General features: G+C 45.6%; 2 protein-coding genes across 3 annotated transcripts in view; both read left to right on the forward strand.

Annotated features, from left to right (window-relative positions):
• The window catches only part of MSN (moesin), a 41098-nt gene extending 37579 nt beyond the window's left edge, over positions 1-3519 (forward strand). For both annotated transcript variants that reach the window (XM_053990204.1, XM_053990205.1), the window contains one exon: positions 349-3519. In XM_053990204.1, coding sequence (XP_053846179.1) covers positions 349-513 — 165 coding nt within the window. In that variant the 3' untranslated portion in view covers positions 514-3519. The remainder of the gene's footprint in view (positions 1-348) is intronic.
• Positions 3520-9812: 6293 nt separating this feature from the next.
• LOC128814401 (adrenodoxin-like) lies at positions 9813-13925 on the forward strand. The gene is made up of 4 exons (XM_053990206.1): positions 9813-10031; positions 12244-12368; positions 12771-12900; positions 13157-13925. The coding sequence occupies exons 1-4, from the start codon at positions 9856-9858 to the stop codon at positions 13275-13277; spliced, it is 552 nt and encodes a 183-aa protein (XP_053846181.1). The 5' UTR covers positions 9813-9855; the 3' UTR covers positions 13278-13925.
• Positions 13926-14767: the final 842 nt, after the last annotated feature.

Here is a 14767-nt window from a genome sequence, read left to right on the forward strand (position 1 = left end):
CAAGTGCAGGCATTGGAGCCAATCTTTCATAACTCTGCTAGACAAAGATAAATAGATGACAAATTGCCTGATGTTTTATACCTTCAAATGTTAGGGAGAAATATTAACAACTTCCACAAAATCATAGATCTGATTAGGTTGGAGGGACCTCCATGAGATCATCTGATCCCACTTCCTTGCTCAAGCAGGGTCAGCTAGAGCAGGTTGCTCAGAAGAATACACTGGGGCTTGTCTGTTTCCTGTCTCTATAGATACTGGATTTTTAGGAGGATTGGCAGGAAATCTCCTTATCCAGCTTTGAGTCTCTGCAATGTACTAACCTGTTGCTGTCTTTCTCCTCCTCCAAAGGCTCTTTCCTCAGAGCTGGCAAACGCTCGGGATGAAACCAAGAAGACAGCCAATGACATGATCCACGCTGAGAACATGCGCCTGGGCCGAGACAAGTACAAGACCCTCCGTCAGATTCGGCAGGGCAACACCAAGCAGCGCATTGACGAGTTCGAGTCCATGTAAACTCTCCCCTGCACCTGCTGCCCTGCACTCTCTTCTCCCCTCTTTCCCATCCTCTCCCATCATCACTCATAATCGTGCTATGCTGGAACCACTACAGAAGAGTGACCATGGTCTTATTTATCAAGTTTTGGGCAAATGCTGGAGTTAAGTGACAGAAGAAGGAATAGTAATTATGTCTGCCTGGGGTGGCTTGGGGAAGCAAATGTATATTAGGCAAAATCTGAAGTTGTTTGGCTTGGGGTAAAGTCTTAGTGTATTGGGTTTGCCCACTGAGGTGGCTGTGTTGCTGTCTTCTCCCATTGTGTGGGGAGACCAGCAGATATTTGTACTGCATTTGATAGTCAAGAGCTAGCAGTCTGACACTCTGCCTTCCTACTAACCTGTGCAAGCTTCAGGATTAAGCTTAGTAGCCAGGGTCTGAATTTCTGACTTAACCCAGAGTCTGAATCATGTAGTTAAAAAGGGGAGACTGGAGCTTAGGAAGAAGGATTGAAGGTAAAATATAGACTTTCTCTCTAAAAGACCAAAGCTTTTGTCCTACAAAAATAAGCAGACCAAACAGATCCTGTGGTGTTCCTGCTGGTGTTACATTTTGTTGTTTAATGATGGAGCCTTGAATTTCCTAATCATGAGGCGGCCTTTGGAGTATTTCCACTGATACAGTGTGGTTTGAAGCCTCAAATTCCCTGCTTTCTAGAGGTTTTGTCTCTGGTCAATGGCTTTGTTCACTATCATTTGTCTGACTTCAATGTAACCAGTGAGGCAGAGATAGCTAAAGTACACTGCCTTCCTTTTTGGTTTTGCCAATGAAAAACTAAAATGGGAGGTAGAAATGTAAAAGACTAAAAATTATTGTAGCTGTGTTTTCCCTTGCTGAACAGATACTTTTTCTAGTTTTGTGAACAAGATTTCAGGTTTTTCCATAAGAGGCCTTTTTAGCACATAGTTGTTGGTGCCTTATGACTGTGTATAGATCTACTGTAGCTCAGATACCTTTAGTTTAAACTAGATGCAATCATAAAAAGTGATCAGCAGCTGGGGACCAAAAACTGCTCTCATATCTGGGTCATGTACAAGACTGCATCTGTCTTCCTGGCTACAAGCAGCATTTGAGGGGAGAGGTTTCTGAGACACTTGTCCAATTGCTTTCTTAGTCCTCAGTAGCACTCTGCCACATCCCTGGCTCAAGTGCTTTTCCATCCCCAGAAGGATGCTTTGGCCTTTTGTAGCTTTGAGAACAGAAGGCTTTCTCTTAGAAACGGGATACAAATGGTTGTGAGACTGGTCCTGAGAGCTGCTTGTGCCAGTTATTGTAATAACCATCACCTCCTGTCATCCAAGCTGCCCATGCTGTAGCTATCCAGAGTCCTCCCTGCCATTTCTGTGGAGGAAATAGCCATGTATGCTCAGGGTTGAATTGGATGTTGCCTTGATCCCTCATAAAAGGAACTGTTAACCTTCAGGAGAGTCACCTTAAAAATGGGTTCCACCTAAAGTGAAGTCCTCCTTTGTTTTGCCCTCCTTGGATTAGCCTGTCCCTATAGGAAGTCATTAGGTTAGCCTGGGATTTATTTTCTTGCCTAGCATAATTCCAAATTTTGTGACCCGCTCAGTTTTGTTGATTCTCCTTTTGTATGATGTTACTGGTAATGGTGATAGAAGAAAAACATCTGAAAACCAGAGCATTTACTGTGCCAAAAAAATGTTCACAATAGTGTTAACAAACCGCAGTATTTCCCCAAGAATTCCTTGGGTGGCTGGAAACAACCTCACCAGTTCTGTTATTTTTTGAAAGCAATGCAAGTCTGTGTGGAGATTCATACAAATACCAGACAACCTCTGTTAGAAGCAACATGCCAACCTATGCATGTTAAACCTTCAGGTGTGTCATGTGGGAGGCCCCTTCTCTCCCCTGGACACAGAGTGCTTTTGGGGGGCACATGACATGGCAAGCTTTTTGTTGGCCAAGAAAAATATGCCTCAGTACCATGAAAGTCACAAATGAAAGATTGGAGTTAAATTTGTCAGGACGTGTTTGAATATTCCTGTACTGAACGTGATTGGCACTGGCTCTGTGTGAGTCTCGTTACTGGGGAACAGACAACCTTTAAACTTCTGTTTTGGTGCTTTAAAGCTGGTTCTCAGCACTTCTGCTCTGTCCATGGCAACTATTGATGCATTTGAGGGGAGAAAATCCTATCTAATATTTTAATAATTTCCTAACAAGCTGATGTATGGTGCCTGGAATATTTGTTCAAATAATAAACCAGTAATTTTCTGCTTTGATGGGTCACACAACACTGCTGAGCTCTCATGTATTATGACGTTGGCATGACTTCTGTTTATATTGTTTTTTTAAACGTTCTAATTCCACATGGTCCAATAAAGGAATAGAACGGCTTGTGCCAGTGAGTCCACCTAACTCTTTGTAGTTGTTTCAGCCCTGCCTTCTTTTTAACCAGTATTATATTCCAGTGGTATCTAATGATATTTGATTTCAATATTTCTAGCTATGCACAATTAGAAAATATTAGTCAAGGCACGGAGGGTATGTTTATGGTCCTCCTTCCCTTGGAAATGTATACTGTATTATAAAGATGATATTTTGCAAGAAAACTAATGTAAGAAGCTTTCAGTATTATGGTGAGATTTGTAGACACGTTTTTTATTTGTTAGAATACAGTGAATTGTTCTTTCTCTTCATGTTCCAGTTTAATTGGATAACTACTCCTCTTGGGGGTGGGGGGAGTTGCCACATGTTGCCTGGCTTTTTTTTTTTTTCTTGTTTTATTTTTTGTTGCTGTAAATTATGTTGAAGGTTTTTGACCAGTTGTTTTACTGGATTATAATAAAACACCAATTCCTTAAGGTTGTGGAGTAATTCATTGGTCCATGTGTTTATCTGCAGAGAGAACCTTGATTAAGACATGTTTTTCCTGATCAGAGGAGTTGTTAAAATCCATACCTTGTTCTTCCTGAAGTGCCAATAAAGTTCAGAGAAATTCAGCAGATTGTGTCTGGCTGCTTACTTAAGGTTTGCTTTAAGTCCAGTGCTGTGTCTCGTAGCTGGGCAGATCTGCCTTGTGGTGCCCAGAGGTCAGCCTGGGAGCTCCCTCACAAATAAGGAGATCTTTCTTGCACTCTGAAAAGGAACAGCTTCAGTAACAGCCCTTTCCTCCTCCCCAGCCCCCCCAGCTGTCCAGCTGGAGCCAGTACTGGAATTGACACTTCTTTGTGGAGGCACTGAGTATAAATGTTCAACTTGCAAATGGACTGGCCAGAGGGAGGGGATGGAGCTGCTGTGGGTGAGCTCCTGCAGGGCTCAGCCCAGGCCTGTGTGCATCCAGGTTAGCCTGGAGAGGCTGGCTGGGCCTTGGTGCTGCTGCTTGCATGGACACCCTGCCAAGTCTGTGCTGCCATCAGCCTGTTCTGGGGATCTGGGCACAATTTGCTTCACAGCTGCCTTGCTGTGGCTGTCTCTACCTGTTTCCCAGTGTCTCGGGATGGGTTCCAGCAATGGAAGAGTGGCTGCTGCCACCTTTCTGCTAATGAACTGTGTGATCTTTATTTGCAGCTGCTTTCTTGGTGGTTGTGAAGCGGGGCCTCAGAGAACCTCTCCCTAATCCCTGCTGCACTGCAGAATAAGGTGGAGATTTCATTGGAACATGTTAGTGCTCAGAGATCTGGTGCTGGGGAAGAGACCTGAACTTCCTGTAAAAAAAAACATGAAGTGTGGAGCAATTAAGGCTTCTGCAATCCCCAGGCATGGCTTGGATTCAGTTTCTACAGGTGAGTCTTTTTTCTTTTTTGTTCCTTCCTGCCAGGATTCAAAAAACCTGAGCACCGGAGGAATTGCATTTCTTCTTTAATGCTCCAGCAGCCTTCAAAGGAAGGTTGCACTGGTCTGGAAAGGTTGATCCTGTTCTTGCTGTTTCTAGTGCCCTTGCTTCTCAATGGGCATTACCTTAGAGGCTTGAGGCTTAGTAATTCTCCATTAATTATCCATATCTATATTCAGTTTGTCTTTGAAGAAATGGAAGTGTAAAGCATTAGAGGCTGAAGACTGCTACTGTACTGGACCACGTGAAAAAAAATTGTCCTGTACAGACCCTTTTCTTCTAGTTTGTTGTAAGGCATTCTGTAGTTTAGGATCAGACATTTGTGTTTAACCTCTAATTTTTGTAGAGGTTCTGTTGGATTTGTTGGTCTGGGATGTTTTGGATCCAGTTTAAGCCATATCTGCAAATGTTTGGGGCCCATCTGCTTTTGTCTGGGGGACCAGGGAAGACTAAAGCATAAAAGGCTCTCAGAAGGCTGGGGGACTAGAAACGCTGTCTTTTTGCAGGCTCTGCAATGTTGCTTTATTAAGCAGTGCAATTTATTAAGAACTCTAAAGAAAAGCCAAACTAACTCTGTAGAGTAAAATATTCATTGAGTTCAATCTGTTTAGTAGACTAATGTATTTGGCCTGAGATGCACTGACTCCAAGTAGAACAAAGTAACTGCAGAAAATAAGACTGATTGCTTCCTCCTCCTCTTCTTTACTCTTTCTAAAGCAGGGAATTGCAAGGGCATGGTCTCCAAATTCTGATTTGCTTTGATGCAGACAAGCCCTGTAGAGATTCCTCTAGGTAGATGAACATCTTATTAATTTCTTGCTAAGGATAATATGTTTGGAGGGAAACACAAGCATTTTTCCAGCATCCTGAGCTTGGTAATGTACAGGGTAAGGTATGATAATTGTAGGCACTCGTATGGCAGCTGCTGGAGCACCTACAAAGACAGACTGCAATGAGAAAGCAGAGAGCACCCAAGGCATGCCTTGTTTGCCCTGTACCATCAGTTTGACTGCTCTGTTCCCTGCCAGCTTTGCAGCTGTGCATAACTCAATCTTGGCTGTAAAATTTAAATGTCTTATACTAGGGCATATCATCTCAGAGCATGTGGCAACTGGCAGAGAACAGAATTCCTCTGTCACTAATATCAACCCATAACTGTTGCATACCCATATGAAAATTGAGGCCACATGTGATGTTAATGTCCCCCTTGCAGAAAAATTACTTCTGGAAGAAAAATGCCCCATCCCTGGAAATGTTCAAGGTCAGGTTGGATGAGGCCCTGAGAAATCTGGTCTGGTGGGTGGCACCCTTGCCCATGGTCAGGGGATTGGAACTAGATGATCTTTATCCCTTCCAACCCAAAGCATTCTGTAAAAAAGTCTGGGCCTCAATGTATGAAATGCTAGGCTGAGGCTGGCTTTTGTCTTGCAGGTTTGCAGTTCCAAGTGCAGTTTGTAGGCAAGGGAGCAGCTCCCTGTGTCTGAACAATGCCTAAATGAGTATCTACCTCCAGGTCAAATGAATCTCTAAATGTTACTAGCAATTCCAAGATTAAGCTTTTCAGGACAGGTGTCAGGATGAGGAGTACAGTGAAAAGTGGAAGAATGAGGAGGTATTAGAGAAAAAAGTAGTGCTGAAACTGCAAAAAGTAATACTGGATGCTTGTTGAAGAGACTGTACCTTCAGCTTCTGGTTAGAATGTGCAGAGCAGGTGTTAATACACATATTTCTGGTGAGCAGAGCTAATTTAAAAATTACAAGCCCCCATGATTGCTATAGCCTGTGGTTGTGCATCATCCTTTAATGAAATGCAGGCTGGGATTGGTCTTGAGTCAACGAGTTTAACTGAAGGGGGTGTGAAATAAGCTGCTCTTGAGCTGGGAGGTTATGGTGAAGGCTGTTTATACCCCAGATGCAGCACTGTTGCACTCCCATCCATCTTTGAAGCATCCTTGACTGGATGCTTGAAGGAGAAGCATGTGCAAGTGAAGGTCTTGGCTGGGGCACAGTAACTTCTTAGTGGCCTTCACGCAGCCAGGCAGCAGCTGCATTGTCAGATGTGGCTGCTGTCCAGAAGCCCTGTTGTGAATTCATTGTGATTTCTGGTTGCAGTGCCAGCCCATCTCTGACTGCATGTCTGCCCTCCTGCTTCCAGTGGTGAGAATATGGCTCTTGCTCCTTTTGCTTGTGTCATTCTCAGAAGGTTGCTGAACATCTAGGGAAGGTTCGAATGCAGCAAACAGTCTTGTTTGAGAGATGCTGAAATTGAGGCACATTTGCATTCTCCCCAAGCCCCAGCCTCTGAGGCAGCATCTGTGACTTGAGCTCACTTGGTTTGTGCACTTTGTCCTGCATCTGTGCTCAGTGCATCTCTTGTGAGGCAGCAGAAGCACTCTGTCTGGGTTTGTAGGCTTGCAAAAAGTCAAACCAGAACAAGTTGTTCTGTTTGCTTTTATTAGCAACTTGCTCTGGAACAGGAAGGGTGGTTAATGGGTTTTTAAAGTGACAATGGGAAAGGTGAATTTTAGTTTTGTTCAGCGCTTTAGTTCTGTGTCAGCAAGCAGCCCATACCTGCTTCCCTACAGGAGTATTTGTGAGGCACAAATAGGTAGGAGGGGAGGGGTAAGCTGTTCTTGCTTTTCCAATTAATGAAGGCTGCCTTCTGGAAATCTTCATTATTCCTGGGTCTGTGTGCCTGCTGCTCTGACTACAGTCCCTGAGACTTCCCCCATGGGACCAGCACGAGCTTGCCTCTCTCTACACCTGAACAGCATGGGCAGTGGCTGAGCCAGGGCAGCTCTGCCTGCAAGAAACTCTAACAGTGGTCAGAGGAGCTGGGTTTGGTATCTCAAAAATCCAAGTATGCTTCTTGCTGTGGAGGACTGCAAAGATGTTGTGTAGCTTCTGGTTGGGTTGGGCCAGTGCTGATTTCAGTGTTCACTTCCTTGTGCAGAAGTTGGGGCTGAGGTGGAGTTGAGGCAGCTCACAGGTGTTTTGGACATTTGCATGAGAGTGCCTAGACTGGGGGGAGGGAGTACCACATTGTTTGGTGTGTGCTACAGAAGATATTGGACAAGGTATTTCAAGCCAGGAAAGCACTTCCTTAGCAGTGTGTGTGAGCACATGACTGGATGTGTGGGCATTGCCACTGCACTGACAGAGTGTGGCCTGCTGGCAAGAAACCAGGGAGGTGGGGGGTAATGTGCCTCTGTGCACTGCTGGGAAGTTGGTTTCTGCCAAACCATACTTGAAACAGAGCTAAGGGTTCTCTTCAGCTGTGTCTGGCCTTCTTATAGAATATGTGCTGACCTGTGAAGCAGGTGAGGGTTTTTTTTTTTTTCAAAGTAATGGTATTTTTTCTTTGTTGATTTAGTTGGTTGTTTGGTTTGGGTTTTTTATTGGCTGGTTTGGTTTTTTTGTGGGAGGGGTGGTTATTTGCAAAGCTTTCTATTTTTGTGCCCTTGGCTAAATGAACAATAATTTACTCTAGAAAGGAGATCTTGCTTCTGCCCTTTCTCAGTATTTCAAAGACCTTAAAACAGATTATCCAAAATCTGTAAGGGCCTGATTCTCTCCTGCCCCAGCAGAATTGTTTTGCTTTCATCCGGGAGGAGTTGTCCCCTTTGCTGCACCTCAAAGTCTCCCTGACTTCCCTCCCTGCATTGGCCTCTCTTCCATCAGGTGACATTGACCTGTCACTTGCTGTGCTCTGAGTTCCTGGCAGGGAGAGGAGTCAGTGCCAGACAAACACACAAATGTCCTTGCTGTGGAAACTGCTGTGCATATATCTAATGTATCTCTCTCAGCTCAAGGTTCTCTGGAGAGATAAGATGCTTTGTGGTTTGTATGTGCTGTGGCCCCTCTCCTTGTGTCTCTCGTGGCAAGCCTTGCTTTCTTTCCAAGGAAATGGCTGAGAGACAGAACTGGGCTGTCTGCTGCATCTCTGTAGTGCCTGAAAAGCAAAGGCAGAACTGGCCAGAGTCTCTCAGCTGCAGAGGCTGAACAGAGTGGTTTTAAGCTGGGGGATGAGATGGAGCTCAAGAATTTGCCTTTGAAGTTTGAAGCATTTGGGGCAGCTTGCAGGAGAGAGCAAACCACTTGGAAAAGTTGACCTGACAATTATTATTATTTTTTTTTAATCCTTTATGCATTGTCCATGAATTTGTCTCCACTGGAGCTGTCTGAGGAGGTGTGTTTGAATGCTTGAACACCTGCCTTTGAACTGAAGAATACATTTCCCTCCTGGCCTGTGGAAAATACTTACATTCCTTAATGTCTTTGATGCTTTTTTCAGAAAGCCTAAACACCTCTTTCCAAACCTTCCAACCTGAAAGCCTTGGGTGGAAAACTTTCATTTTGCGGCAAAAAGCCAGAACTTTCTGGTTATCTTCAGAACTATGAATCCAATGCTCTGCGTGTGTGTGTCTGTGTTGAGGCAGACATTTTCTATCTTATGCTGTGGTTTTTTCCCTGTACAAATTGCTTAGAGAGTCCAGTATCAACAATTTTTTTGCTTATACTGGCTACCAATACGTTATTGCACTAAAAACCTTGATTAAAGCAAACATCCTACCAAATGGTGAGCTGTAAATTTGGTGGAAGGAACCATTCATTCTCTTGAGGTGAGAGCTGTTCCCTAACTCCACAGAAACCAGGAACTGAAACTGTCTTTGCTGTTGTATTTTTGGCCCTCAAATTCGTATCCATTTACCCTGTAGAAGAGGGTAGACTAAAGCAGTGACTGTGTTTCTGGGAATAAGTGAAGAGTTTTCTTCTGCAAGGCTTCAAAGCTTAGTAGTGTGGATTATCAGTTAGCATGAAATGAATGCTAGTTATCTGCACCTTTATGGTATTTTTCTGCAGGGAGTTTAGCAAATGAGCAGCTAAGTGTGGCTGCTTCTCACCACCACCATGTGAAGTAAGTGAATATTCACATTTTAGAGATGGGAGGCTGCTGTATTGGGTAAGGCAATGACGTGGCTGGATGCCATCTTGTCAAGAGCAGAATTCACGTGTCTTGCTTTCACTCCATTGCTGTAGGAACTGTGTGCCCCTCTCCTCAAGGCAGCAGTCATCGGCACTCCTGCCTCTCTGCTCTTCCAGCCCTCAACTTGCAACTCCTTGTATGATTAGACACCACAATTAATATTTTTCCTGAAATTTGATTTAGTTCTGGCTCCTAAAAGGGAAATCTGTAAAGAGAACAAAGAGAGCATTGCTCGGAAACTGGCATGTGGAGGTGATGTTTCACATGTTCCTGTGCTTCAACTAATTCCCATGCCCTGATGGGCTGGACTGCAGCAAGATCCAAGCACAATCCCTTTGTCCATCCTTCCTTCCTGCTTCCCCTCCCTTCTCCCTCCCTCCACCCCCAGGGAGGCTGTCCTGCTATATTTTTTTTTTCCTTCCCCCCATCCTCCCAGCTGTACGTAAAAGTCCCTAATCAAGCTGTCCTTGCAGCAAAGGACAGCTCGGGGGACACGGAGCGGGTCCCAGCAGCAGGATGGCTCACGGCATCTTGGGGCTCATGCGGCCCTTGCGGAGGGGACTGAACACCAGCAGGACTCGCCTCGTTTTCCTCTGTGCTGTGACTGAGCAGCACCACAGCCCAGCAAAGCGGTGGGCAGAAAGAGGCTTCAGCTCCACGCAAGGGTTCCAGGATGCCCCTGGGGAATCGAGGTGGGTCAAATGCTGCCTTGCTGCATCCAAAGGGATGGGCAGGCACCTCTGCCTTGCCCTGTAGCAGGAAGAGGAGAGAGGCCAGCGAAGCCATGGCCTGTGGGAGGTGGAGGATGAGACCACCACATGAGGTGAGCAGATGCTGATGGGGAGGAAGGTGGTGCCAGGACCCAGCCCGAGAGGTGCTACTTCCCATCCCTGGAGCTGTGGGGACCTGTCAGAGGTGCTAGTCCTGCCTCCAGAGCCGTGGGGGCCACAGCTAGTGGCTGGGAACCGGCTCATGAAGGTGACAAAGAGTCCTTTGGCCCATTTCCATGGCAGGAACTACTGCAGACTCCCTGCCAGCCTTTCCTTTCTCTGCTTTAGGGATAGTTCAGGAAGAGAAGGTAAAATAAATGTAATTTGTGGATCTGCTAGACTAGTATGATCTGGGTGAGATTGTAATCTGCTAGGCATTGAGAGAGAGATCCAACCATCACAGAAAATACAATAAACTACTTTGCTATCTGACCTTAGAGAAAAGTCATAGTGATAACCCTGCTTGGCGGGATTTATGAAGACTCATTATCAATAGGATTTCTTTCTAATTGGTTTGTTGCTTATGAAATTATCTCTGGCAGTACTTGTAGGCATCTGGTTGGTTTGTATGGCCTTGGAAAGTATCTTTTAGGGAAAACATTGACAGGGGGAAGAACTGCTTTCTTGAAACCTCCTTCACCACTTTCCTGTGTCACAAAAGGTTTGAGATTTTATTTTTTAAGAGGAAATAATCAGTTGGCATACACTGAATTTGCAGTGTTGAGTTTATCACATCCTGGTAAGATCTTTCCAAACCTCTGACCATTATCCAGCTGAAAAATCAATTTGGTTGCAGCACTAAGTGGAATTCTATCACTTTACCATTTCTATTGTATAACAAATTATTTCACCCATAAAGATAAACCAAACATTGCCTAGAAACATGCCTATTTACCATATAAATGGAATAAATTACTCTGATCCATCAAAAATGAGGAGGATTGTTTTGTTTTGACATTTGAGGACTAGTCTTTAAATTGTGTATTTAGAAATATCTGTAGGTGTTTATATGAAAGAAACTGGTGTATCTTGTCAACCTGATGAAAGAGAAGCTTCTCTTTCATCAAGCTCAAGGACACTGGAGAATGCCCTGGGCTTTGGGGTGATGGGCACTTGGGCAGTGCCACACTGAGAATTACTGGACAAAAGGCCCAACCACTTCCAAGGTGCTGCCTTCTTTCAGCACAGGAGTTGGGGCCTTTGGGTAACTGGGACCTCCTATATCTAAGTGAGCATTTGGTATGTACACTAAGAAGAAAAACACTGTTTGCTCATGTGCTTCCTCTGAAGAATATACTTGTCTTGGTGAGAAATCCTGAACACTGCTGTCAGTGTAGCAGCCTTCTTCCAGATTGGTGTGAGAGCCTGGTCAGGAGGAGATGAACTGGATGCTGTTTCCCTTTCATTTGTAGATGCCCTGTCTGCAAGTTATCATTAAGAGAAGCCGATGGCCATGTTAACTCTTGGCCAGATTAAATCTTGCAGGCTGTCAAAATAAGTAACAATTTTTCTTGAGCGTGGATCACATCAGCTCAGAGAAAGTTACCCAGCCCAGTAGCTCTGTAAAAGCTGGGGCTGGGCATGTCTCACCACAAGAAGGCTCCCTGTGATGGAGTTAAGGAAAGGCGTGGGCACTTCATGGAAGAAAAAGCAGCAGAAAAGGAACAATCATCAAGTAATCCCCTTGGGAAGGGAAGGGGAAGCAAAACATAAAGGACAACAGCCCTTCTTGCTGGATTAGTGTCTGATCCTGAGCACTTTGCTTGCAATTGCACTCTGCCCAGGATTAACAGCCCAGGCCTGGGACTTGCAAATGCTCTGCCTGCCTACACATGCTCCCTCTGCCAGCCAGCCCAAGCAGGGGCAGCACGTGAAGAGCACCTGCACTTGTTTGTGCACAGATAGACATTTATTCTGTGGGCTGTTTGATAAAGTGGGAAATACTTTGGGGCAATTCAGATTTGCCTGCCACTGAGAACTGATAATTTGAATTTTTTCTTATGTGCATGGCACAATCCTTCAAGAAAGTGTTTGTATGTACATTTCCCTCTAAGTGCCATGTCTCTAGCACTCAGCCAAAAGACCTCAGTTGTGGATGTGCAGAAAAGGTGATTTTTGCAAATTTGTCTTACAGCTCTGAGGATCAGGTGACAGTGCATTTTATAAATCGGGATGGAGAGCGACTAACGACCACAGCCAAAGAAGGGGAGAGTTTGCTGGAAGTGGTAGTCAATCACAACTTGGCCATTGATGGATTTGGTAGGTGTTGCAGCAGGATATGTGCAAGTGCTGTTAGGGCCAGTGGGTACTTAGGAATAGTGCAACAGCATATATGCCACTGTGTTCTGCCAAGATCATAAACAAGCTTCCCTTCCCCACCAGCTGCTTGCTGGGTGGCTCAGCATGCTGAGATGGCAATGTAACCTCACACTGTCACACTGGCATTCCAGCAGCCTGTCAGTGCTTTTGGCTGCATAGAGCTGATGTAAAAATTTGAGAAGAGACAGGCTGAAAACTGCATCCATCTGTTGTGTTTCCTAGCATTTCTTTTGACATGCTCCAGATCTGTTAAAGGGCCTTTTCTCACACTGTTGCTGAAGATGGTCTCTCTCACCCCCTTATTTTTCCTGATTTGCTGTCCTTTCCTTGCTTCTCCACCAGGTGCCTGTGAAGGGACATTAGCCTGCTCTACCTGTCACCTCATCTTTGACAAGGATGCCTTCCAAAAGCTTGATGCCATCTCAGATGAAGAGCTAGACATGCTGGACTTGGCATACGGACTCACTGACACGTAAGCCTCCCTGCTGATCACAGCAGATCCTCAAGCCTCTGAGGCAGATTCTCACCACGTGGCATCTCTTTCCAAGGGGATGGGGCTTGTTCTGTATTATAGCTGTGCCTTGAGAGCTGCTTTCTCTTGTGGGCCAGCAGATCTTTAACAGGAGCTTTAGTGAAAACTCATCCTGAACTGGACATCCCAGTGTGGGTGGGGGATTTCTCCCTTTACTTTGGGAACAGAGGAGCCTCACTTCATGTTTTCTTCTCAGATCACGCCTTGGCTGCCAGGTGTGCGTTAAGAAGTCGATGGATGGTCTGACAGTGAGGGTCCCCATGGATGTGTCGGACATGAGGAAGCAGCTGGAGGTTGGAAAGCAAAGCAAACAGTAACTGGAAATGACTGCTGCACAGCTTACACCCTCATTTAGGTGTGACGGGGTACTTAGCTTTTGGTTGACACTACTGCTTTTTGTGGCTGGCTCGCAGAAGGCCATAAAGGTCTGATTCAGTATAAAAGGCGTGTTTGGCAAATCTCTTATTTAAACAAGGCTTCATGCTTAATAGGGTCTTTGGTATGCATTTTAAGTGCTTAAATGCTCTGCTGAATGCAACTGGATTAAAGTGTATGGCTTTATATTTCCCTGGGTGGGTGTCAGTAAATATTTCTACTCTATGTGACTTGCTTTCTCCTTTGAAATTTAAGAATTCTGCTATTCTGAGTAATTGCTGAGAATTTTGCAAGGCTTGGCTCTTGAAAAATGGAGCAGACTTTTCCAATTTGGGAAGCTTAAGAAGAGATTACTGTTTGCAAGTCAGTGTACTGATGGGCTTGGTGATGTAGGTGACTTGAGTTTGGTCAGCAAGAGCATACTGAGGGCATTTGTGTGCTGACAGTTCCTGTAAGCAGGAACCACTTCTATGAACTTGAGATGTTTTAGGTCCCTGAATTGTTCTGTGCTGGGAGCAGCCACTTTCTCCAAATGTTAAATTTTCTCATTGCTGTACTACCCCACACATCAAATGAAATTCTAAAAATGAGCCTTTTAGACCTACAAGATGCACTGTTCTGGTACCATGAGGCTGGCTGGAACAGAAGGAGATGGATGGAAATTTGGTTGGCTGCATTAAGTGCAGCACTGCCAGCTGATCAAAGGAGGTGATTGTCCTGCTGTACTCGGCACTGGTGGGGCCTCACCTGGAATAGTGCAGGTAGTTTTGGGCACTGAATATAAAGAAGATATCATTCTGTTAGAGATGGTCCAGAGCAGGACCATGAGAATGATGAAAGGTCTGGAGGGGGAGCCTGAGAGGAGTGGCTGAGGTCACTTGCTTTGTTCAGCCTGGAGGAGACCGAGGTCAGACCTCATCGTGTTCTTCAGCATCCTCACGACAGGAAGCAGAGGAGCAGGTACCCATCTCTTCAGGCTCATGGCCAGTGACAGGACTCGAGAAAATGGCGAAGTTGAGTCAGGGGAGGTTTAGGTTGGATCTCAGGAGAAGGTTCTTCACCCAGAGGGTGGCTGGGCACTGGAACAGACTCCCCAGGGCAGCAGCAACCAGCTTGAGTTAGGGATCATTTGGGCAATACTCCGCGGCACATTATGTGATTCTCGGCACGTCCTGCACAGGGCCTGGAGTTGGACTCGATGATCCTGAAGGGTCCCTGCAGCTCGGAGCACTCTGTGATTCCACGGGTCTGCGATTTACGAAATGTCAGCGCGACCTCGGGGGCTAGGCCGCGGGGGCTGCTGTGGCGGCGCTCTGGCGCCAGGGGGCGCGCGCGGGGCGGCGGCGGCTGCGAGGAGGAAGAGGAGGAAGAGGAGGAGGCCGCAGAGGCGGCGGGGCCGCTGCGCTGTGCCCGTCCCTTCTCGTTCCCCTCG

This window comes from Vidua macroura, chromosome 14 (genome assembly GCF_024509145.1).
Source record: "Vidua macroura isolate BioBank_ID:100142 chromosome 14, ASM2450914v1, whole genome shotgun sequence".
NCBI classification, from domain to species: Eukaryota; Metazoa; Chordata; class Aves; order Passeriformes; family Viduidae; genus Vidua; species Vidua macroura.